The 26231-nt window shown below is 50.2% G+C and overlaps 1 protein-coding gene across 1 annotated transcript in view; it reads right to left on the bottom strand.

The window, feature by feature from the left end:
* Positions 1-26231, bottom strand: part of LOC138526300 (E3 SUMO-protein ligase RanBP2-like) — a 1418318-nt gene that overhangs the window by 416639 nt on the left and 975448 nt on the right. The window contains exon 21 of the mRNA XM_069636875.1: positions 25418-25585. Coding sequence (XP_069492976.1) covers positions 25418-25585 — 168 coding nt within the window. The remainder of the gene's footprint in view (positions 1-25417; positions 25586-26231) is intronic.

The raw sequence follows: 26231 nt of genomic DNA, 5'->3' as shown, positions 1-26231 counted from the left end.
CACATATGACCAAACTATTCAAGTCCATAAGGGAAACAGGACATGGTTTTCTCCGCCCCACCCCCCTTATTCACAAAAGCACACATAGTGGTCATTCCTAAAAGCGGTAAAGATCCCACCAACTGTAAATCATACCGTCCAATATCCCTGCATAATAAGAGCACTAGCAACCCGAATGGAGGATATCCTGCCCCGGTTAATTCATCCCGACCAAATAGGTTTTATAAAAGGCAGACAGGGGCCGGACACCATGCGCAAGACCCTCGACATAATGGACAACAAGAGAGGAGAAAGGGGAAACCATGCATTACTCAGTTTATACTCGGAGAAGGCATTCAATCGGGTCAAGTGTGAATTTCTCTGGGGCCACAATGAAGAGCAGGGGCGAGGTTTCTCACGGGGATACAAGCCATCTACGAAAAGCCCAAAGCAAGAGTGTTGGTCACCAGGAAAGTGTCCAGAGAATTTAACGTTACAATGCCCTATCCAAACAGCCTCTGTGGAATAGGGTTAGGAAAGAACCAGGTATATAGGGAATAAAATTGAGCACCAAGAATATAAACTAGGAATGTTTGCCGACAACATGCGCCTTTACATTTCCAACCCAATGTCCTCCAAACCGAAAGCCCTACAGACTATAAGCGAATATGGACATTGGGCGGAACTGAAGATCAATATAGAAAAATCAATCTTCCCATATAGCAGCACCAGAGACAGCTGAAGGGGCTCTGCCAAGCCTGGGAATCCCAATCGCCTCCAAAACACTGAAATACCTAGGAATCAACATCACAAAAGAAGCAAAAGACCTCTACGAGGCTAATCTGCCCCTGCTCATATCGGAATGAAGTACGGAACTGAACAGGTTGGAGGAATTAACTATTTCCTGGATGGGACGCATTTATGCTATCAAAATGTAAATCCTTCCCAGGGTTCTCTACTACTACCAAATGCTCCCAATAGAAATCAACAAACTGAAAAATAACTCAAGTTTTTATGGAAAGGGAAAAGACAGGATTGCTTACAGCAAGGAGGAAAGGGGAGTGGGGGGGCTCCCAGATTGTTATTTTTATTATTATAATAATTTAGCATTTATATAGCGCTACGAACCCTCAGGCATCAGAGCGCTGCTTAATATTACCCACGATGTGTGGTGCTCATTTATCGACCTCGGAAGGATGAAAGGCTGAGTTTGGCTGTGCTGGGATTCGAACCTGCGTGAGCAGGCTCTGCACAGATGTGAAAGCGAGCGCTCTGCTTGCTGTGGTATCGGACCAGCATACTTACTACCGCGCAACTCAACTTAGAGCTCTTACCCCACATCTCAGTAGTGGGTGGATCTGGAGAACTAATTGAGAATCAAGTGGGATTTTCCAGGTAATGGGCGCTATGGCAACAACCTATAAGGTATAAATTGAATTTGGGGAGCGTGACTGCCGCACCTCCGTACAACTGCAAGAGAATCCCAACCTGCACAAAATTTTAAACAAGTCACTCAATAGTGGCGCCTTACACACATTTCTTGTTGGTATTTTCATTTACACTAAGAACGAGATTATTCAGCAAATTGGGTTGAATTTGATACTGGCTCATATATCAAAGCAGTGCCAGCGCAAACTCCTTACAAAACATCTTGTTAACAGATCTGGAGAACTAGATACTGAGACCGGTAACACTGGGAGAATGGCTCTGGGCACCAAACTAGTAATTCCAAAGCAAAGCGTTAAATCATAAAATATTAGGGGCTCTTTTGAAACTGGTGGAATAAATGGGAGATGAAGGGGCACACGACATGGCCATCCCGAATTAGCCAGATCTGGGCCCCACTAATCAGAACCAAAATCCACAAGCCTCAACACTTTCAAATCTGGAATGAGGGAGGCTTAGAAAGAGTCGGTCAAGTTTTGAAAGGGAAAGCATGCCTTTCCCCTCAACAGTTCGAGGAAGGTATAAATCTCCTGCCCATCTCGGCCTTGCAATTCCTACAGCTAAAGTGGGTATTGATGTCTCATGACTGGAAAGACAAGCTGCAGAGAGACCTACTGCCATTGGAAAAAATACTAAGTGAGACCACCTCAACCTGGGGCCTCATCTCAAAGCTATACCAAGCTCTCTTGAGCAAGGCAACCGAGGATAATGAACCTATCAGAAAAAGATCGGAAAAGGACATGGGGGGGCCCAATCCATAAAGACTTTCAGACAAGGCTCTGCAGAAATTCCCACAAAACACACATCTCATGCCAGTATACAAGTTACACGGACTGAAACTGCTCTAAAGATGGCAATACGACCCCAAGCGCCTCTCCAAGATGTTCAGAGGGCGAAGTTCATTGTGCAGACCCTCCAGGATTTTGCGGCAAGAAATGGCAAACTTTGCGGCACATACCGTAATTTATGGCAGCATTTTTGCAGCACAATTTTTATTGACTGTACGGTGCAAGATTGGTACTTTGCAGGAAATAGGTCGTGTGCAAGGCTACAAGGTAGCCAGAGTGTCAATATATGTATCTTTCGTATCAAAAAGGAAGAGTCCTAGACGTCTCTGGCTTGGCAGAACAGTGTTTGTTATGGCTACGTTTTTTGGTTTAATGTGCATGCCTATTTAATATTATGAACGTTATTAATCAATATCAGTTGTAATGCTGAGCATTTTCCCATTCTATGTTCCTCAATCCTGCAAACATCCACACACCTCTCACCCAACACACCTCACACGTCTCACAAATTCTCCATCACAACTTGTATTTTTGAACCTCACGCTCAGTCATACACATACTCACATGCTCTGTCACACTGCAAAGTCACAATTTGCACTCTCTCGTCCCTGCCAAACTCCAAATCATACTCCCAACTCACACCGTACGCTCCCCAATTCCTCCCGCAGTATACAGTCCTTTATTCTTGCGTGCTACTTCTGCATATTTTATCCTTTCTCCCATTCTATCACACTCTTCCCTCATCCTTTCTCCCAATCTGCAGTTTACTTCCCTTTTCGTGCCAACCCCCCTTTGCTTTGGGCCCACTACTACCCCTGATCCCATGTTCCTTCCACTTTCTGTACCTCCGCTCTCTCGGTCTCCGATTTCTGGCCCACCGCACCACTGCATCCGCCCTGCCTTCTTGCCCACTGCTTCCCCTCTGACCCACTGCTCTCCCTATGATCTCCCTTTGCTTTCTTGTCTACCACGCCACAGCTCACACCCATCACTCACCCTCTCATTCCTTTCTCTGACATACTGTGACCATTTCTCCATTTTTGAATAAAACAGCAGATTTTGGCCTAAAAAAATAGGACATTTAAAAACAGAGCAGAGGATGTGCTGTTTTTAGGTAACCCATTTTTGGAAATGAGCAGGCCACCTTAATCTCAAAGGTGGCCTGCTCTTTTCCACGGGGCTGAGCTGTAGTGCAAATGATGCGCTGGCCAGCCGCCTGGAATACGTTTGTGTTGGAAGCGCTCTGTGACTGGCCCTTAAGGGTCCTGCCATTGTAAAATGCAACCCAAAAAAACCACATTTCTATCTCATTTGGGGAACGGAAATGCAAGTGAGACAGCAGCTGTCACACTTAAAAATATTTTTTGTAAAACATTTTTAAGTATTGCATGAGTCAGTAGGGTCAGTAAAGACTCTAAAGCAGTGGCACCCTATGTCACGTATTTAAAGGGGGCGCATAGGGTGGCCTACAATTTCTGCACATTTAAAAGTGCATCTTGCTTGTCAATTTGGGATGCACAGAAACGCTCCCTGATTTGCGCAAAAGGGGTGAAAAAGGACATCAGAATGGGCGCATATAAGAAGCGTCCACTCAGATGTGCTTTGTGGATCGGACTGCTCTTTTTTTTTGCTCAAGTGATGAGATGTGTTTGCGCATTTCATTTCTTGATTCCAAAAAAAAAAAAAAAAAAAAAAAAAAAAAAAAAAAAAAAAAGAGTTGAGAAACTGACCTCTTGAGTATTTTGTAAAACTTTTTTTTGCAAAAATCACATTTTTTCTGGGTCTTTTTGCAAAAACTGCAATTTTTGCGCTTTTTTGCAAAAACGGCTGTTTTTTTCAATGCATTTTGCAGGATTGCAATATCGCTATAAGCTGGAGGGTCTGATTATGTTGGTGAGGATGCGTAGAGCAAGCAGACTTCTGGCACATGTGGTTGACATGCCCAAAGGTATAAGCATATTGGAACGAAGTTCTGGGGTGGATCAAAAGTGTGGAAGGGGTGGCACGTGACCTTCACCCTTGGCTGGTTTTGTTTGGGCTGGAGAAATCAAGGAACTGATGTGTGCAGCTCTCACACATGCCTCACTACCTTCTGTTGGCCGCTAAGGTATGCCTCACAAGTAGATGGAAGACGGGCATGCTCCCACCGGAAGGTATGTGGTCTCAGAAAGCCAAAGAGATCTCCGAAATGGAGAACATTTCAGGGATGCTCCACGACCTTACTCCAACGAGAGAAATGGAATGGCTTCCCTTCCTCAATCTAAACAAAGAGACCATTGCAAAGGGGCACCAAAACCACACCCGTTGACACAGCACCTCCTCGTTAACATGGACTATAGACTATACCCATCATGTCCCTGCGGGGGTGCGGGAGGCAAGGGGTGATAAAGCAGTAACTTGGTGGGATCGAACCAGCCCGAACCCAATGTGATAGATGTCGAAAAGTATCCATGTGTGTATACATAAAGGGGGTCAAGGGTTGTTTAAAGAAATGTGTGTATGTGTACTCACCTGGTTGACCTAAAAAATGATTAATAAAAACATGTTAGAAAAAGAAAAGGCGGCTTCTGTCTTGACTTACTTGCTAAAGAATTTAGGGTGGTAATTGTATCTGTTATAGAAGTTACAAAGCTAACTGCCCTCTAAAAAGTACACGTTACTTTAATTACTTTGAATGGTGCCACCACCCCCCTTCTGAAAAGTAATGTGTTGGTACTGTTTTATCATTTCTAAAGTGCAAGTAAAATCTTAGCAATAGGGTTTAGCTACCTTTAATAAGGAAGAAGTTTGTATTTTTATTTACTTACCTTTAACTACTGTTCTCCAACATGAGTCTGCCATGGATTCACATGTTCATGAATATTCCCCGTCAGGCTGGGAATCCTCAGTAAAAGAAAAAACAGTTTCAATTTAAAACTGTATTTTCTCCTCTAAACCAATCGCTGTACTCTGGGTTATACTGCCCCCATCCAATGACAGTCCTCTCCCTAAGCCCCTCCTCTGGCAGCCATCTTCAGATTTGGTAAGCATGTAAAGTGGCAGTCTGACCAAGAAGAGCTGCAGAGGGGCCCGGGGGAGGAGTCGCATGCAAATCCATGCCAGACCCATGCTGGAGAACAATAGTTACAGGTAAGTGACTTGCTCTTTCTCCAGCACGGGGTCTGGCATGGATTCACATGCTCAAGAATAACGCATACATAGCAGTACAACATTACACAACCACGGGAGGTGGCAAGGCCCAACATAAGCAATTAACTTATCTCTGGAATAGGCTCACATCAAGAGAACAGGTTGTGTAGCACCATTTGCAGACTCTGGACTGCTCCCTGGAATCCCTGTTGATGCAGTAGAACTTTGCGAAGGTGTGCCTTCACGTAGCAGCCCTGCAGATGTCCAGCTGGGGCATACCAGACAGGAATGCCGTTGTCGCAGCGATACCTCCAGTGGAGTTGGCTCTTGGGCGGATGGGCAGCGGTCGGTTCGTCAACCGATGACAGTGTGTGATGCAGCCGGAGAGCTACCTTGAAAGGGAAGCCTTGGACAAGGCCTTCCCATGGTTCACAGGACCAAAGTTCACCAACAGTTGTGAAATCTTCCGCAAATCCTTTGTGCACGCCATGTAGAACTTCAGCGCACAAGGAATGTCCAGCGAGTGCAAGGCCCTTTCCGCCAGAGTCTAAGGTTTCGGGAAAAAAACCAGTAACACCAAAGGCTCATTGAGGGGGAATTCCGAAGGAACTTTCAGCATGAAAGAGGGGTGCGTGCACAGCACCACCCTCGATTCGTGGAAAGTCTGGTACGGCTGCTTGCAAGATAGGATCTGGATCTCACCTACCCTTCTGGCAGAGGTGATGGCCACAAGGAAGGCTGTTTTCTACGAGAGAAATGAGTGTGGCCTGATGCAAAGGCTCAAAGGGGGCGTCCCCATGAGCCTCATCAGAACCACGTCAAGTTCCCATGCCGGGGCAGGAGCCTTCACCTGAAGGAAAGATCAGAAACTTCCTTTGAGAAACTCCTTGATGAGTCTGTGGGACCAAAGTGAAGATCTTCCTGGTGATCTGGTGTAGCGGGAGATGGCCACCAGACGCACCTTGATGGAGGCATGTGCCAGTTCTGCCTTGGCCAAGGATAGCAAGTACAGAAGGATCAGAGGGGCAATCTTTGTGACCGGCACCACCTAGCGAAACACTTCCAATTGTGACCGTAGCACTTCAAGATTGACGATGCCCTGGCGAGGACCTCCCTGCAGTCCGCTGGCAATGCACCCCCCTCCAAACTCTAGGGCTGTAGGACCCAAGCCCTCAGGTTCAGCAATCCTGGGTCGTGACAAAGTTTTGCGCCTCCTTCTCTGGTGAGAAGATCTGGAACCACTGGCAGCTTGACCGGAGGTGAGACTGACAGGTTGAGAAGGTCCGGGTACCAAATCTGCCTGGGCCACGCCAGGGCGATGAGTACCATCTTCCATTGACACTGTCCGTGTGTTGATGACTCTTAGCAGGAGAGGGAACAGAGGAAACGCGTACAGAAATGGGCCTTCCCACAGGAAGGAGAATGCATCCCCCAGGCTCCTCAGTTGGTGGAATCTGCTGGCGAACTTCTGGCACAAACAGGTTGATCTGGGGTCCACCTCACTTGACGAATAGGTGGTCTACCTAATCCAGACTAAGCTCCCACTCATGGCAGGAGCGCAGTTCCCTGCTGAGGGAGTCTCCAATGGTGTTCGACTGTCACCAGGTGGAGAGGGACTAGGAACATTCCCTGTCCGACAGCCAGTGCCACAAGTACTGCACTTCCTTGGAAAGTGCTGGGGATCGAGTGTCCCCCCCCCCTTCACCCCCTGGCTTCCTGGTGTAAAATATGGTGGTGGTGTCTGAAGATCCTCACCACATTGCCTTTCAGAGACGGGAGGAACGACTTGAGGGCCCAGAACACTGCCCATAGCTCCAGGATGTGGATATGAAAGATCCTTCTCCTCTGGCAACCACAGGCCTCTGGCGCGCAGATGTCCGGTGTACACTCCCCCCATCCCTCTAGTGAGGCATCCGGTGACCATCTCCTGGTATGGCAGGCATTAAAATTCGTGCCTTGGGCGATGTGGAGTGAACACCCCACCATACCATCACCCGACGGAACTCGTTGAGCGAGATCTTGTCCATGAAGCTTCTGGACCCCTGTATCCAACGGGCGTCGAGGAATTCCTGAAGGGGTCGCATTTGCAGGACATCATGCCCAGTAACTGCATGATAGCCCGCACCGTGGCCGTCTTCGTCGACGACAGCCGATGTACCTTCCCCAGAATGGCTGCTATCCCCTCCTCCAAGGAAGACGCCAGGCAAGACACCGTACTGGATACTTGACAGATTCCCAGACCCGTTAGTAGCCGGACGGTCTCCTCTGTGTGTCCTTCGGCCAGCTCCTGGGATCGGGCGCGAATCAGCCAGTCTTCCGGGTGCGGGTATACTTTTATGCCCTGCAGGCATAGATGGGCCGGCACTGGTGCCAGGCATTTCATGAACAATCTGGGGGCCGACTGCAAGCCGAATGGTAGGGCCTTGAACTGGTAGTGCTGTCCCTGCACCATGAAACATAGAAACGTTTGATGCTTCTTGTGAATGGAGACGTGGAAGTTGGCGTCCTCCAGGTCCAACGATGTCAAGAAGTCTCCTCTTTCCAGTTGGTCAAGCAGGTGTTGCAACGTGACCTTCCCAAATTATGTTGGACTGGAGGTATTTGTTAAGACGTCGTAGGTCTAGGATGGGCCTCCAGCCCCCGGTCTTCTTTCTGACCAGAAAGTATCTGGGATAGACACTGGAGCCCCGGAGATGCTGGGAACTAGCTTTATCGCACCTTTTCGCAGCATGGCCCGTACCTCTTCCAAGAGCTGAGGGATGTGCTGCTCGTGACGGGCAACCGGGGGGATGCGCAGACACCTGGTTGAAACTACACATTGTCTCCTTGGGCGAGAGCGTGATCTTCACTTGCTGACGAACCCAGTCAGACGGTCTCCCACTGGGGTGCACGAGTAGGGGCCCGACCTACCTGCCAGTTCAAGCTCTCTTTGGCGCCAGTTCCCAGCCCTGCAGGCGACACAGTCCTTCGCTACCATAGGGATGGAAACACCTGACTTTCCCCTGGAGGAGCGAAAAAAGAGCAGTAAAAAGCAGTGCTACTGGAGGGTGCCCAGGGAACGGGCTATCGCCGTATCTGCTTTGATAGCCTGGAGGCACTCATCGATGACATTCCCCAAATAGGTTGTCTCCATCCAAGGGTATGTCCAGTACTTTCGCTTGGACCTCCTGGCGGAAATTCATGGCCTTCATCCAGCCTTGGTGACGAAGACAGACAACGTTCCCCATTTTCCAGAACTCTGAAGGTGATGACGTGATCAGACGCTACCTCTCCTTCCTGGAAGAGAGAGATTGCCTCCATCGTCTTATCGTCGGGGAGGAACTCCTGAATAGGTTCCAACTTGTACCACAACTCCCAGTTGCATCTGGCTAGGATTGCCAGTGCAATGGATGCCGTGTTGTAAATCAACTACCTACCCATGGGTCCATCCTCTTCTCCCTCATTGTCTGGAGGGACTGCAGACAAGGACGGGTTGGTCGACCGTTATCTCGTGGCCACCGATACCACCAAATCCAGCGATGGCTGCGACCCTCAGGCACTTGGGTGTGGAGTCTGGTACCCGATATTTCTTCTCCAGCCTATCCAGTTTGGCTGGAGTCGTACAAGGGATCTTCATGAGGGCCATGCCCTCTTCCCATACGTCGCCCCAAAAGGGACAACACCATGACAGTCTTCCACTTGGCCTTGCACCTCTGGTACAAGAAGCCCTCCTTCTTGGTTTCCTTGGGCACCAGCTGGAATAGCTCAGAAGCGCTGGAGATCATGGAGTGGAACAATCCCACCTCATCCGGTGGAGACACCCTATGTGGAGCATCGAAATGTGGAGATTTGCCATCCGCTGTGATATTCTTGTTGTCGTCCATCGTGGTCATATCCATCCCCATACCTGTATCTGGGTCTGCTGGGGGAGAAGTGGTGGCGGAGGTTGAAATGGGCTTCTCGGATGATGCTTCCTCTTCTTTGCCCGAGGCTGATCGGGGACCTAGGGTACCCCAGGTGCCGGAGCCGGAGGCACAGTCATCTGGATCTCTGACACCAAGGTGTGTAGGGTCGACCGAATATCCAAAGATATGTCCCTCGGCTGAGAAGGCGGAATAGGAAAACTAGGCCCTGCGCGGTCGTTTTCCTCTTCAACGTCCTTGTGGACCGTGTGCAAGGACTCCTGGTCTTTGTCGTCCGTGGACGGGACCTCCATGGCTTGGGCCACAGCCTGGGAGGGCTGTTTCGGGGCCTCCTCGCCCCCACCCTTTTCCCCCCCCTCGCCAAGGGTCTTGAACCGGGGCCTAAGCCGGTTTCCCCCCCCTTCCGGTGTGCCAGCAGACTTTGCCAAAGTCCCTGCAGCGGTGTTGCGCCTTGGGGTGAGGACAGCTGAGCTGCGGGGACTACCTTTGCAGGGTCATCGCCCTTAGCTATCATGGCAGCAGCAGCCATCTGTCGCCAGCGAGGTCTTAACCTGTTGCTTATTGGGCCTGTTCGGCCTTCTCTTCTTTCCACGGCTTCTCGGATTTCTCACGAGGTTTAGCCGAGATAGATGACTTCCTTTTCAAGGAGGAGCTCAATTACCGTCTGGCAATAGAGGCAGACAGTGATGTCGATCGCACCCTAGCCACCTTGGAACCCGCTTCCGGTGGACTTGGGCTTGCGGTTCTTGGGCCCCCCCATCCCAAAGATGAGGCGCCCTCAAAGGACTTGGAAGACCGATCCTTTGACATGCCGGTCCTGGGTGATGCATGACCCTGCTTGGAGCATGGTTCAGAGGCCTTGGCATTGTGCAACACCGCTAGTCTAATGTGCCTGTCCCTTGTCTTCTTGGAGAACCAGAGGCACATTTCGCACTCCACCTCCTTGTGGTCCATGTGCAGGCAGTAGAGGCATTGCAGGTGCTGGTCCTCCAAAAACGCGTTCTGTAGCCCGCAGTTGGTGCAGGGCATGAAGAGGAACCTTCCCTCCTCTTCAGTCACGGTCGGAGGGGCGAAGTAGGCCGATAGCCTTCTAGAATCTTTGACGATATTTGCCTTTGAAACAAAAATAGAACTTTTCCGTTGAAAACCACAACAACTAAAAAACGTACAAATAGCTCAGACAGCAAACTCGATGACACCGAACACTGAATCGTGCAGTTCAAATCTGAAGATGGCTGCCAGAGGAGGGGCTTAGGGAGACTACTGTCATTGGGTGGGGGTAGTATGACCCAGCAGACAGCGACTGGTTTAGAGGAGAAATACAGTTTTAGAGTAAAAGTGAAACTTGTATTTTACTGTGGATTACAGTCTGATGATGGGGAACATTCATGAGCATGTGAATCCATGCCAAACCCCATGCTGGAGAACAGATAGCCATTCCTAAAGTGTATGATGAGGTTTTACTTTCCCTGGTCTGCTTCAGAGCATTTCCAAAACAGTCTTGGAGTTAATGGTGGTCTTTGAGTTGCTGGTAGCCCCTCTAAAACATATACGAGTTCTTACTTACCTGTGAATTGCTGAATGTAATTCTATAAAAGGTTCTTTACTTACCTTGAAATACATTGTGTCTTTCTAAAAATGTATAATTGGGTTATGATTTCCTTGAACTGCATTGGAGCATTTTTAAAATAGTCATACTGTTGTTACTTACCTTAGAAACTGTATTATACACTTCTGAAAAGTATACTGGCTATAACTAGCTATTAGGTAGTGGATAGTTATGGACCAATAAGTTCATTACTTACTTAGAAATACACTGTCCTTGTAACTGCAATTGGGTTTTGCTTTCCATGGAATGCTTAGTGCATTCTAAAATAGTTAGTGTTCATACTCATCAACGAGTAGCGTAAGTCCCCTCCAGAAAATATATGTGTACTTTACTAGCTTTGAACTGTGATCCTCGATGCTCCATGATAAAGTAGTTGGCATGTAAGATATAAATATCTTACATGCAAGATATCAAGTTTGCCCCCAGACCTCGCATGCCATCTTGCTTCCACGGCTCCTTTCATATCGCTTCCCCTCCCTCCGCCCGCCTCCCAATGCTCCCTCCACCCATGATTGGCTGTTTGCCTCCTGAGGGCTCCTACACGCAGGACTGGTTGGTTCTCTGCCCTTAAGCCTGAGAGGGACCCAAGAAGGTCCCTCTCAGGACAGCCCTCTGCCCGGCAGCCCTTGCGGCTAATGGCCCCAAGGCAAAGGGTGGCTCCAAAATAGGGAGCTCCAGAAAGTGTCTGCAGGTGTCAGCAGGGGAAGCCATTGAATCCAGCCATCAACCGGCAGCGCAAAAATAAGTAAGTGTGGCATGGGTGGGGAGTAAAGCAATCACTATAATCCAAAAAGCTCTGCCACGCTACATGACCTCACCAAACAGTCCGCCAGTCAAACATCACTTACAATACTCTTATTTAGATAGAATTGTGACCATTAGCCTACGTCTATCCGAGACAGGATTGTAATTTCGCCTTGCATCGCATCTAGACATATTTGTGCATGCTAGCAATTTCCACATTACATAGAATTTGAGGGTTATTAAGCACCACATTAGACAGAAGTGTGAACATTAGCCTACATCGCTTCTAGATAGAAATGTAAAGGTCAGCATGCGCTACACTTCGATAAAAGGAATGATCACATGTGCCACACCTAGATGGAATTGTGAATCTTAGCATATGCCGCACTTAGATAGAACTGTGAATGTTAGCATTTGCTGCAACGTGGAAATCTAGCAGATCACTTCTAAGCAACAATGCCAATAATCAAGCCACTACCAATTTCACCCCTCTGCATACAACTCTCAAACTCTAAAACACAACCACAACCCTATAGCACAACAAACCACACATTGATCCGCACAACAGCACACGGAGGCTACTGAACGGAAAGCACCCCAAGCCCAGCGAACGGTGTTACCCGTGTTGAGGCTGCCAACAGCACAGAACTGTTCTCTCACACTTTTCCCGCTCATTCCCACTAACTCACCCCCTGTTCCCTTTACAGATCTGCCAAAGCACCAGGGGTCAACTCTGGTGGTAATAGTGCGCGGTACAAATATCCTTTAACATTAACATATATACTGGACACAAGTAAGGGAAACCACATAGGGATAGGCAATGATAATCCGGAACCGTAGAGTGCAAAGAAACAATTAACTGCATGCAAAGGTACCACCAGTGTTCAGATGGGCGAGGGAAGGGAATTTAGGGGAGGGCCCCAGGAGTTGGGGGAGAAAATGATATTGATATGTATGGGATACATTACTCACCGTAATCGTATTTCTGATGCTTGTATCTGCTTAGATTCACATGCTGTGCATAGGCCGACATCTAGTGGAAGCTGCGGAGTATTACAGTTTGTTTTTCGAAACTCGAAAATGGGCGTCGACACAGGGCGGGCCAGTAATACTATCCCTAGTGTGACGTCCACTGTACCCAAGATCCCTCACGCGTCTAGGATCCTCAGATTGTATTTTTTATGACATGAGGTAGCATGAGGAGTAGCGCGAGTACAGATAATCCAAGCAGATAGACAGAAAGGTAAGACTACAAGCAATCATGCGCCTTCTCTCGGAGGGGAGGAAGGGTGGGTCGCATGTGAATCTAAGCAGATACAAGCATCAGAAATACGATTACGGTGAGTAATGTATCCCTTCTGAGGCTTGTGGAATCTGCTTAGATCACATGCTGTGCATAGATTAGCGAGCAGTACCAGAAGAAGGAGGTGGGATGTGAGAAGGGTCATGAGCAAATAAGTGTCTTAGAACCGCTTGTCCCACTTGTGTATCTGCCTTGGAATGGGTGTCAATGCAGTAATGCTGAGTAAAAGTGTGAATAGAGCTCCAAGTAGCTGCTTTGCAAATGGTGTCAAGGGGTACATTTGCAATGAAAGCCAGAGTGGCCCCAATGCCTCTAGTAGAGTGGGCCCTTGGCGTAAAAGGCAGAGTCTTTTCAGAGAGTGAGTAACACAGCTGGATACAGTTAATAATCCACTTCGAGATGGCACCTTTAGAGACGCGATCACCCTCTCTGCCTGTAGCTACGGAGACAAACAGTTGATCTGTTTTCCTTAGCGGTCTGGTTTTATTTACATAGTAGAGGGCCGCCCTACGCACATCTAGGGTGTGTAATTTCACCTCAGCCGAGCTTTACGGGTTCTGGAAGAAAGCCGGAAGCTCGATGGACTGGTTTACATGGAATTTTGATATAAATTTAGGCGAGAACCTAGGGTGTGTGCGTAAAACCAGTTTGTCTTTATGGACAGTAAAGAAGGGATCCTGCACTGACAGCCTGAATTTCACTGACCCTTCTTATAGAAGTAATAGCTACTAAGAAGGCCGTTTTATAAGTCAGGTGTTTGAGACTGCTTTTATGCATGGGTTCGAAAGGGGGGCCCCCATGAGCTTGGCTAGCACCACATTAAGGTCCCACCCTGGTGGTGGGTTTGAAATAGGAGGGTGAAGTCTCTTTACTCCTTCTATGAAGGCTTTAACTACTGGTACTTTCCACCACGAAACCTTGCTATGTTAAGTGGTGTAAGCCAAGAGGGCTGCCAGGTGTACTTTCAGTGAGTTAAAAACCAATCCTGCATCTAGCAGGTGGAGCATGTATGTAACAATAGTGGAAGGAGTGCAATCAACTGGGTTGATTTGTCTACTCTGGCACCAGATAACGAACCTCTTCCACTTGTCAAAGTAACAGTGCCTTGTGTTTGGTTTCCTAGATTCCTTTAGGATGTCCATACACCTGTGTGGTAAATTGAGGTGTCCAAACTCTATGACCTCAGAAGCCATCCTGCCAGGTTCATTGAGTTGGGTTGCTGGTGCACTGTTTGACCTTGGTGCTGGGACAGTAGGTTGTACCAGGCTGGAAGTTTGATGGGCTCGCACACCGCCATCCCGCGTAGGTGTGGGAACCACGGTTGTCTTGCCCACATGGGAGCAACTAGGACGAGCGTCATCGACTCCCTGTTCATCTTGTTCACCACTTCCTGGAGAGGAGTTGGTGGAAAAGCGTACGCAAACATCCCTGACCAGTTCATCCACAGGGCGTTCCCCTGGGAGTCTGGTTGGGGGAACCTGGATGCAAATCCTGGGCATTGTCTGTTTTCGCTTGTGGCGAATAAGTCTATAGTGGGGAAACCCCACTGAGAGAAGAGATCATCTACGACCTCTCTGTGAAGAACCCATTTGTGTTCCTCTGGGAGGGAGTCTCTGCTCAGAGCATCCGCTAGGGAATTGAGCTCCCCTGGAACATGTTGTGATGATAGGAAGATGTTCCGTCTGAGTGCCCATATCCAGATTTTCTGGGCAAGCTTGGACAGATTTGGCGAGCGAGTCCCTCCTTTTTTGTTCAGGTAGAACATTGCTGTAGTGCTGTCCGTCTGGATTTGCACTGACAAGTTTAGTAGGTGGGGCTCGAACGCCTGAAGCGCTCTGAATACTGCCAGAACCTCTAGCAGGTTGATGTGGTTCTTGGCCACTGAGTGAGACCAGAGACCCTGAGCTGTGTGGTGGAGATGGTGGGCTCCCCACCCCGTCAGACATGCATCGGTAGCGACTACTGCCTGTACTTCGGGATCGTAAAAGGGTTTTCCATGTGCAAGATTCTCTCTTGTCCACCAGTGAAGGCTTTGTACTAGTGTTGGCGAAACAACCACTAGATCGTCCCACTGACCACTTGCCTGAGACCACTGTTTCGCCAACCATTCCTGCATGGGACGCAGGCGCACGTGGGTGACCAGGTAAATACACGACGCCATCATGCCCAGCAAACGCATTGCTTTGCGTACCGTTATTTGGTGAACGGACTGATATTGCGGAATTCGTAGTAGTATATTCCGAATTCTTTCCTCTGAAGGAAATGTCAACCCCTCTTGAGTATCTAGGATTGCTCCTAGGAACTGCTTTGAGGTGCTTGGCACCAGGCTTGACTTTCTTGTTGATTGAGAAGCCTAATTCGTGGAGGAGGTCGATAGTCCTTTGAATGTTTGTTCTGCAAATTACTGGGGGTTTCCCCCATTATGAGCCAGTCGTCCAGATAAGGGTACACTGGGATTGCCTCCCTGCGTAGGTGTGCAGCCGCCACCGCCAGTACCTTGGTGAATACCCTTGGTGCCGAAGCTATCCCGAAGGGCAGTACCTTGAACTGGAAGTGCCGACTGTCCACCTTGAAGCGCAAGTACCTTCTGTGCGCTGGGAACATGGAAATATGAAAAGGGGCATCTTTCATATCCAAGGTTGCCATGTAATCCCCCTTTTTTAGGAGGGGGATTACCTCTTGTAGCGTAGTCATACGAAACTTTTGGGGCTTGACATACTTGTTGGCAGGCCGTAAGTCCAATACTGGGCGCATTGTCAAATCTTTTTTTGGCACAAGGAAGTAAGTTGAATAAATACCCTTGTTTACCTGGTGTCCCGGGACGAGTTCTATCGCATCCTTTGATAGCAGATTGGCGATCTCCTCGAGGAGAATCTTCTGATGTTCTAAAGAGTGTACTCTTTGTGGTGAAGGATGGTTCCGGGACGCTGCAGTAGTTCTATATAGTACCCTGCGGATACTGTTGACAGCACCCATCTGTCTGATGTGATCCCTTCCCAAGCCTGGGTGAAGTTGGAAATGCGTCCCCCTACTGGGGTTGCGTGAGAAGGGACCCTGAACTGAGCGTCACTGCTTTGGTGGAGGCGTGCCGCCTCCTTTACTGGGGCTGCCTCTGCCTTTACCACGTCCTCTCCTATTACCCCTGCCGTAACCCTGGGTAGACTGTTGGCTGTTTTTGTTCCATTGTGTACCCTGCCCCTGGGAATAGTTTGATCCTCTCTGGGAATTTTGGCTGCGTGGGCGATGAAAATTACTATTCCCTCTCTGGTTAGGGGGTTTATTGGTTAACTGGCCAAGGGACTTGAGTGTCTCGTATTCGTCCTTGGCATTCTTCAGCACGTCCTCCACCGCCTTACCATACCAAACAGATCGGCTTCCACCGGTTTGTCCAACAATGATGCCTGAGTTTCTGCCTTAAAACCAGACTGCTGTAACCACGCATGTCTCTTGATAACAGTACCTTCTGCTATCAATCTGCCTGTGTTGTCCGCGGTGTCAAAAGTTGTGTTTAAAATGCAACCAGACACGGCTCTACCCTCTGCGGAAATTCGAGCTAACTGGCCCTTTAAGGGTTCTGGTGCAGAGGCTATGAGTGCCGCGACTTCTTCCCACTGATGGCAGTTGTAGCTGGCCAACAGGGTGGTGGAGTTTGCAATCCTTGCCTGATAGGTGGACGTTGAGGCTACTTTCCTGCCGAAACCATATAGTTTTTTGCTCTGCTTGTCTGGAGGAGCTTCGGACGATGACAAGGGTGTTCCAGCCCTCTTACGAGTGTTAGTGACAACTAGGGAGTCTGGCTTCAGATGTCCTCTTATATAGAGAGGGTCAGACTGGCCTGCCCTGAAAAGTTTTCAACTCTGGGATTGACTGCTCTGGTGAGGTTCGGGTTCACCAGGGACGGGTCTATTCTTCGCTGAATAGACTAAAGGATAGGGATGGTCTGGGCAACAGGCCTCCTTTCTCCTACTAACTCCTCGGCGAAGTCCCTCTCTGCCTGGACACCATGGGTGTCAATATGGAAATGTTCTGCTGCTCGGGGGAGAACCTCGTTCAGGAGGGGTTGTTTATCGACAGGGCAGTCGGTAACCGGGGCTTCCTTCTCTACCGGGGAATCTACTCTGTAGGTTTCAGGGTCTTCCTCTTCCTGGTCATCATCCCCATAGTAGCCCGTCCCGGTTTGCTCTTCTACCATGCCAAAATCTTGGTCCTCACCAAAGGAAGTCTCTCCTTGATACAGTGAGTATGGCCGTGAGTATGGTTGTACCTCGAAGGGGTCCGTAGACCTCATTGGTGACTCAAACCGGGGCTTCTTACTCGGGGGGATAGGATCATTAGAGCCTGAGGGTGTAGCCCCTTGTGGATTATATGAAAGGAAATGGTCTGGATTTTTTTCGTAAAAGTCTGCCAAAGACATCCTTGACATGACCCTATCTATGTCATCACTCGACCATTTTTTGGAACTGGGAATGACTCTCTCAGAAAGTCTAGGAGATTTATCTTGAGTATCTGGAGTAGATTTGCTGGTTTTAGAAATATCAGCAGACCTGGTCTTGTCTGTCTGTTTAGGAGGTGTGGAGTGTTTCACAGGTGTGGAAGAGCGCAGAGGCTGCTTATTCTGCTGTTTTCCCACCTCCCCGTGAGTGGAAAAGTGTTTTCTCTGTCCCTTTGTGGCTCCGGAGGTTTTCGACGCCTGGCGTCGAGGATCGGGGGTAGAGTCCCTGTCCTTCGAACGTGGGGCCGCGCTGATCTTGTCTGCGGGCTCCGACTCCTGGAGAGCGGCCTGGGGGTGGAAGTCGTCTTCGTCATCCGACGATCGAACTTCTGTTAGCCTAGGGAGCGAGGCACTCTTGGCAAGAGTGGATGATTGCCTGGAGTCATGTGGCGATCTTGATCGAGAACGCCCAGAGGACACTGATTCGGACCGTTCTGTCTGTGCCTCTTTCCGAGAGCTCGACGTTGTCGAGTCTCGGTTGGACTTCGTGTGTTTTGTGTGAGTGGTGTGTGAAGCGCTTGTGTCGCCGGGGGTCTTCGCCATAGCCGCCCTGTCGGACGACCTTCCGAGGTCAGGGACCTGCGCTCGGTTGTCTTTCGACGCCGTAATGCCCTCGCCGTCCGAAAGCATGGTGTCGCTGCCATCGCTGAAGGCGCCCTCCGCTGCCATGGCCGCCTGCCTGGCGTGGTGGGCCCAACGCTTCGTCGAACGGTCCCCAAGTGTCTTAGGTTTAAACCTACTACACAGTTCGCTTCGGGGTGGTCCCTCGGCAAGCAGAGATTGCACGTGGCGTGCCTGTCGACCCAAGGGTATTTGCGATTGCACTTGGGGCAGAAGTGAAAAGGGGTACCCTCCATACGCACCTTGTGTTGCAAGCTAGACTTGTTACAGGGTTGGTTTATTAAGTGATTCTGTAGTTGAATAGATTGATACTCACCGTAGTTACTAACATACTCTTTGTGCATAGTCCCCTTTACTCCATACTGTATGGGCGTCCCATGCGAGGGGCGAGAGACACAACCTTTTTCACCAGAAAAAATCTTCTTCCCCTTTAAATTTAGGAAAGGGGACTATGGACTAAGAGTACGTTAGTCACTACGGTGAGTAACTATTAATTACTCTTCCGTCCCGTCCCCTTTCCTCCATACTGTATGGGCGATTACAGCTGAATGTATCCCCAGGGTGAAGAGGAGTCCCACCTTAAGAAAACATGTTTCTTAGAACAGCCTGCCCGAATACCGCACCTGACCTCGAGGCAGCGTCCAAACAGTGTTTACAGAAAGCCAAAAGGGTGGCCCATGTAGCCGCCCTGCTGATGACCTGCCACGGCACATACCGTTGGAACGCAATGGCAGTGGCCTTGACCGCATGGGCATGGCACTGGTTTGTGCTGCCCCCAATAGGCCTCCTTGATGGCTGCAACCTTCCACCTTGCTATGGAGCCCTTGGAGGCTCGATAGCTGGGCCTTGACCCACCGAAAGTGACAAACAAGGCGTCCGACTTGCGGAAGTCCTTGGTTCTGTCTAGGTAGTATTTCAGCGTGCGTCTGACATCCAGACGGTGCAAGACCCTCTGAGGCCCGTCCTTAGGGTGGCGAAGAAAGAGGTTACGACTATTCTCGTTGAGATGGAAGGAGGTCGTCACCTTGGATAGGAAAGCAGGGTGCGTCCGCAGCACGACCTTGTCCCTGTGAAAAGTGATGTGGGGTTCTGATGCCACCAGAGCCTGGATCTCGCTGACTCTGCGAGCTGAGGTGAGGCCCACGAGCAGAGCTGTCTTTGGGGAGACCAGCCTGATGTCCGCGGACGCCATAGGCTCAAAGGGTTTGTGCGCCAAGGCGCCCAACACAACATTAAGGTCCCACACCGTGAGTAGCTTCTTTAGACTCAGATAAAGCCTGTGCAGTCCCGCCAGATGTTGCTTGACCACCAGGATGGAGGAGGAGAAGAGGCCCTCCTCCGAGTTCCTGTAAGCCCCCATGGCTGCCAGATAGGTGTGGCATGTATCCACCTACACACCAGAGTGGGAGAGGTGTGCTGAAAAGGAGAGCACGTCATCCAGGGTGCACTTAAGAGGGTCGATCTCCCTAGAGTCTGCCCACTGACAGAATCTAAACTATTTACTTTTGTCTTGGCTCCTAGTAGCTTTACTTCTAGCGCCCTGGATAATCTCTAGGTTAGCCTGAGATATGCTTAAGTGTTTCAGCGGGACATGCTCAGGAACTACGCTGCGAGCGCTACCTTGTGATGAGCAGGGTGGAGTGCCCTGCCCCCCTGCTGGGCCAGGAGAGGAGCTGTGCCCAGCAGTATGTGAATGGGTGGTCTGTCCGAAAAGGCTGAGGAGCTCTGAGAACCATGGTCTGGCCGGCTACCAGGGAGCTATCAAAATTATGCTGAGGTGCCGGGATTCCTTTATCTTGGAGATCACCCGGTGGACTAGGGGTGTGGGCGGGAAGGCATATGCCGTCATGTCGTTCCAGTGGATCTAGAATGTGTCGCACCGGGAATCCGGAGCCCTGCCAGGAGGCGAACTGGTGATATTTCCTGTTGTCCCAGGAGGCAAAAAGGTCCACCTGGGGATGCCCCCACCTAAGAAAGACCTCTTTCAGTACCAGGTCGTTCAATGGCCACTCGTAATTGTCTGCCCCCAGTCTGCTGAGCCAGTCTGCTTCCAGGTTGGATTCCCGCGGGAGGTGGACAGCCATGAAGTAAATGTCGTTCTCCAGAGCCCATGCCCACATGCTGACTGCTAGGTTGCACAGCGGAGGGGATCTGGTCCCCCCCCCCCCCTGCTTGTTGACATAGTACATGCTGGTGGAGTTGTCTGTCTCAATAAGAACGGTTTTGCCCTCAATAAGAGGGAGAAAGGCCTTGAGAGCCAACCATATGGCCTTCAATTCTAGCCAATTGATGTGGGACTCCTGCCGAGTCCAGACTCCATGGACGTTGTGATTGTCCAGGGTGGCTTCCCAGCTCTCTAGGGAAGTGTGTAGTAACTGTGACCTGAGGGGCTGGCTGCCGAAATGGCTTGCCCTGCCTCAGGTTGAAGTCCATGGACCACCAGTGGAAGTCCGCGGACCACCAGTGGAGGTCTGAGAGGAGAAAGGGAGGAATATTGACTGGCTCCTGTTGGGAGCCTTTCTCCCGATTCCATGAATCTGCGAAGTGCAGCTGTAATCTCTGCATCCTGAGTCTTGTGTGGGGCAAGGCCAAAAGGACCACTGCCATAAGCCCCAGTAGGTGTTGGTACCATCAGGCCGAGGTCACGGGCCTGGAGAGGAAGTGAGCTGTAGCTCTCTTGATGGCTGCAATCTTGTCCTCAGAGGGAAAGACTCTCACATAACTTGTGTCCCAGATGAGGCCCAAGGAGGTCAGGCTCTGTGTGGGCTACAGCTGAGACTTCTTGAGATTGATAGTGAACCCCAGGCCATGGAGTGTGTTCATCTGTGCAGAGGCAGTATGCTGAATCTCTTCCGGAGAGGTGGCCCGGACAAGCCAGTCGTCCAGGTATGGGTAGACGTGGTGGCCCTGAGGAGGGCTGCCACTGCATTCATCAACCTGGTAAATATCCTGGGAGCAGAGTTGAGGCTGAAGGGTAGCACCTTGTATTGGAAATGGAAGCTCATGATCCTGCAGCGCAGTAAGGAATGATGCGGCTGCCAAATCGGGACGTGTAGGTAATCCTCTGCCGTTTGCAACTAATCCAAAACAGGACTGCAAGACTTGTCCTTGGCCTCAAGCCCTGGGACCATATCTCTCCAGCTCTGAAATCTCTCCATTGGCTCCCAGTGGATGCAAGGATTAAATTCAAAACCCTCTGCATTGTCCACAAGGCTTTCTGGGGCCTGGGTTCAAAATACCTTCAGCTATTCCTCCGGAAATACCTCTCCTCTCGAGCTCTTCGCACCTCTACCTCTAACTCTAACTCTAACTCCCTCAGGGTCAGTCGTTTTTCTAAGAAACTAACTGGGGGTAGATCTCCGTCTTCGGCTGTGGCCTCCCTCTGGAACAGCCTCCCTGCCACTCTAAAACCTGAGGAGAACCATATCCGGTTCCGTATGCGCCTCAAGACCTTCCTCTTTGCTTCTGCCTTCGCTCCCCCTCTCCCCTGCTGATCTGCTCTCTTGGCACTGTGCACCTGGCTACCCTCTGTCTCCTGGGCCCAGGTACCTGCTCACCCAGCCCCCCTCCTGCACTGCCTCCTGGCCACCCCTTGCACTGGGGACTGTATCTGTACCCATACAGCCACCCCCACCACCTAATTTCTTCTTTTTCTGCGCTTATTTTGTCGTTTCCCAGTCTGCTGCCGTAAACGCAGCACTTGCCACTTGCTGGCTGCATTACCATTGTTTATTGCCTCTATTATCTATGTATTTTATTTATTATTTATCTTTTTTCTCTGCTACTCCGCACTTTTCCCCCTTTCCCATGCACTTGCACGTTCTCAGTGCCACTGGGCCTAGTAAGATCGGTTTGTTCTCCCCTGTTCCCCTCCCTTGCCTCGGTCTGAAACACTTGTGTACAAGTGGGCTACAAATAAAATCGATCATATCCAGGGAGCACATCCAGTCTCCCGCAATAAGAGCTGATGTAACCATCTTCAATCTTTGCAACGGGAGGTGAGATTGAGGGTGAAAAGGTCCAACACAACTCACAGGCCAGCCTGGTGGTTCTTCTGTATTGTGAAAATCCTGGAATAAAAGCCCAAGCCTCGATGGAAGGGTGGGACTTCTTCCACAGCCTGGCTCTCGACGAGCGACCGGATCTCTGCCAACAGAGTTGCTGTCCCAATCTGTGGGAGAGGAGGGGAGGGAGGAGAGGAAGGTGCTGGTAGGCGGTACCCCATGGAGACTACAGAGAGGATCCAGGGGGCCGAAGGATTCTGGCAAAATTGCATGTGAAAGGCACACCTGCCCGCCCCCCCTATTCCCTCACCGGTGACACGTGGACCTGGAGGGGCGTGTCATGCCCCCCCCCCCCGAGGCTGTTGCGGAGGAGGGGGATTGGAAAAAACCCTTGCCCCCCCACCCCTTTTGTTTCCTCCAATGCTGACTCGGAGAAAGGTCCGATTGTCTGGACCGCTGTTCCTGGAAGCCTCGGAACCCGCCAAGCACCTGCCCCTTTTCAGAGGTTGCTGCGACTGGGTGTAGGCCTTTTGCGTGGCCTTTGTAAGACTAGATAAAGATTTTACGGTCTGCAACTTTTTATCTAATTCCTCATCCGTGGTGGAGTGGAAGAGGTCACTGCCCTCAAAGGCAAGGTCCAATAGGTGTTCCTGGATATCAGGATTAAATTTAGTAGCACGGAGCTAGGCCGTCCTTCTCATGTCCGTGGCTATGCAGATTTCCCGGGCAGAGGTATCAATGTGGGCCACAGTGGACTTCATAATGTCCTTCGCTACCAGCCTGGATTCTCCTAGTCCCTCCAGAGCCTTTGGTTAGCGGTTGCCAACATGGCATCTGCGTTAGTCTGCCTCAAGTGCGAGGCGCTTTGGAGTACATCTTCTTCCAGTACGTCTCCAAGATCTTCGCCTTGCCTAGCAACGTCGAGGACGAGGTGGCCGAGGACAGAGGTTTGGAATAGAATGACACCGCAGCTATCACCGAAGAGTGTGGTTGAGGATGCGCCGAAAGCAAGAGTGTGTCCCCCCTCCATCTTCCTGTACTTGCCGTGGAGGCATTTGTTGACAGGCTGGGCCAAGTGCGGCTTGAGCCACACCTTCTTGGCCAGGGCAAACCGTCTTTCTGCATCGGGCTCTCCATTTTGGTAGGGGATCTTAAGGTGAGGACTTCTGCTAAGACCCCCCCCCCTTCCTCGGGCTGCTCGATCTCAGGCCGAGGAAGGCCCAAATACTCTGCCAAACCTGCAAGGTGTTTGTGGAAGGCCCTGGCTGAAGATGGCGCTTGGGCCCCCCCCCCCTCCTCGCCTGTGTCCACCAGGCTCAGGGGGTCCTGAGCTAGTGAATCAATGCTGGGCACCGTGGGCTGCGGAGTGGAGACCAGAGCTAGTGGCTGCTGCAGAGGCTAGTGTGCAACCGCCTGTACTGTGGGAGGCAGGGAAGCTGAAATCTGAGGAGGCGCTGGGTGACCTGGGGAGCACGTCCCTGATGGCGTCCTCTGAGGCTATAGAGGTGGAAGGAGATATTGACGGGGTGGCCACAGGCGGCTGGAGCCGGGGCACACACTGCCTGGTGTGCAGGGGAAACCTGCCCTGCGCTGCTGATGGATAAGCTGTAGGCCACATACCTGGTTGACACCAGTCCCACCTTGTGACTCGTTCCTCCACCCGCTATGCCAGAGGGGGTATTGGGCGAGTGGCCATCTTGTCTGGCGCGGCAGCCATTTTGTCAAGCTGCGTGCCAAAGTCGTGGTGCCTGGCTCATCGGACCCAGCCCCGTCCAAGACGCTTAGTGTTGGAACATAAGGCCTATCCTACACCTCAGGCCTTGACCTGGAAGGCGTATTGCCCTGGGCTGAACTGCTGGTAGTGCTGGGTGAAGGCGCCACCCTCGGACATGATGCAGGTATTAGGGCGTTGCCCCTCAGGAGTAACCCCGGTAAAAACCTTGCATTCCCTCAGCACAGGTACCGGAAGGCTACGGAGACCCTCGGCTGTGAGGCCGGTAGCTGGACTAGCCTCGGTACATGTGCTGTAGCTAGAACCCAAAGGGCTCCACCCGGTCGGGCGCTTCCATGGGCCTTTCCTTTGGCCTTGAGCGAAGTTTGACGAAGACCTTTAGGTCCTCCGGAGGCGACTTCTGGAAGCGCTCCCTCCAACTAGCTAGCCTGTTCTTCAGTGCCCGTGGAGTCAGTGCGTCACACGTGGAACAACCTTCCCAGCCGTGGTCGGGGCCAAGGCAGCGGAGGCAAAGGGCATAGGGGTTGGACATAGGGAAAAGCCCCTCACAGGCTGGACACCTGCTGAAGTCGACATGCACCAGGGAGGAGCGTGCCATCGGAGGACCAAGTACCTAATTGAAAAGAAAAGACAAAGATATAGGAAAATCGGGGGAAGAGGGCATGGTATTACATGGCCGAAGCCAAACCCAGGAGCACGGGTGAATTCGGCCCGTTCCAGTCGACGCAGAAAAGTGAAATGAGGAGTGGCGCCGGTGGGCAGAGTCAGGCAAGCACATGCCCCAAGGGCCGTGCCCCTAAATTTAAAGGGGAAGAAGATTTTTTCTGGTGAAAAAGGTTACGTCTTCTGTCCCTCGCAAGGGACGCCCATACAGTATGGAGGAAAGGTGACGGGACATAAGAGTACACTATGATGTGACCAGTAGGGTCTACTAAACTTGAATTACTTATTGTAATCTAAAAATAACTAACCTGGTCTTATTCCCTCAAGAATAGTATATTACTATCCTGAATGTATAAACATTAGGTTCAGCTCACATTAACTTGCTTAATACTCCTCTAAATAAGGCTATACCTTGGTTTGTACACCATAGGTATTGTGATGCTTTTTATATATGTGTTTATAACCTATGTGAAGCGTACTTACTTCCCCAAGATTCATCTTGGCCTACTTGTATTTAAAAGAGACCATTATTTTTACATTACTATTAGTGTTTCTTTGAACCATATGTATGATACAATTTCTTTGTACTGACCTACAGCACTCTCTCCCTCCCAAGATAAGCCTGGCTGCTCTGTCGATGCTGCCCCCCCCCCATCTCCGGTGGTACAGACTTGTACTAAGAGTTGGATATTCCGTATTGCCCAAGTTGTATGGTTTCATGAAGCCCTTATTTGTACTTTAGAAAAACTGTCCTACCACTAACAGGCTGATCTCCCAAAGTCCTTACCAGAGGACCTTTGGGAAATCTCCCCAACAATGCATAGTAGGACTGATTTTTAAAAGTGCTAGCGCTCAACTTGGTTCATTATGGCAATGACATGCATTTGAAAAAGTACCTAAATTGGACTTGGGGGAAATAACACTGTATTTTGCATTATAAGTTTAAGAGATATGTAAAGAATATTACACTACTGAACCAAATCCCTATCGGAACGTTCCCCTTACCATCCTGGTCGTCATCACTTTTGTAGTCTGGACTGTTTTTGTAGCAGAAGAATGTAGGTGGCAGCTTAAGACTTGCAGCGAGCGTCTTCTGCTCAGGCTTCGCAGATTGCTCATACACAAAGATCACATCCCCCAAAGGTGGCTGCGTTTCCACTTCAGTTCGGTGTTCTGTGGAGAAAATAAAATGGTACTCGGAAGCTAAGTATAAGCATAGATAAAGTCACTGAACATTGGTACTTCATCCACAGAAATCACTCCTGACCACCTTAACTTGTTGGGGAAAAATGAGTGCCATGAGGGGGAGCTGAAACCGTATCACAAATACCACTAGCCACAGATGTAGGCTCACCACAACTCCACACAAAACCGGCACGTAACCTATTGCTAAAAGTATTTACCATCCTGGGACTGTCTCTGAAATGTTGTATCCCGCCTTTTGATTCATTTATTTGTTGCATTTATATCAGCGCACAAAGCCCTGAGGCATCTAGGCACTAGTTACAGTAACGTGCATAGTACAGTTTGTAAAGTGCAACAACACGTATATGGATCACAGCAATGGTGGGTGGTACAAGCACACTTTGTGCAGCCTCACCTCATGGTGCGGGGGGGCTACTTCCAGCATGCAAGCATATATGACCAACAAACTAGGTGTGTGTACATCGACTGACAAAGCCTCACCTCAAGGTGAGGGGGCTACTCCAGGCGTGCAACCTAACATGAGGGACAAAATGAGGGTGTGCACGCAGTTTGGGCAGGCTGAACTTCATGAAGAGAGGCGAAGTAGTAGCTAAGTAATAACAGATTATCAGGT

Source organism: Ambystoma mexicanum, chromosome 7p, assembly GCF_040938575.1.
Source record: "Ambystoma mexicanum isolate Mex_15411 chromosome 7p, UKY_AmexF1_1, whole genome shotgun sequence".
Taxonomy (NCBI): domain Eukaryota; kingdom Metazoa; phylum Chordata; class Amphibia; order Caudata; family Ambystomatidae; genus Ambystoma; species Ambystoma mexicanum.
This window is presented reverse-complemented; position numbering and strand designations above follow the sequence as displayed.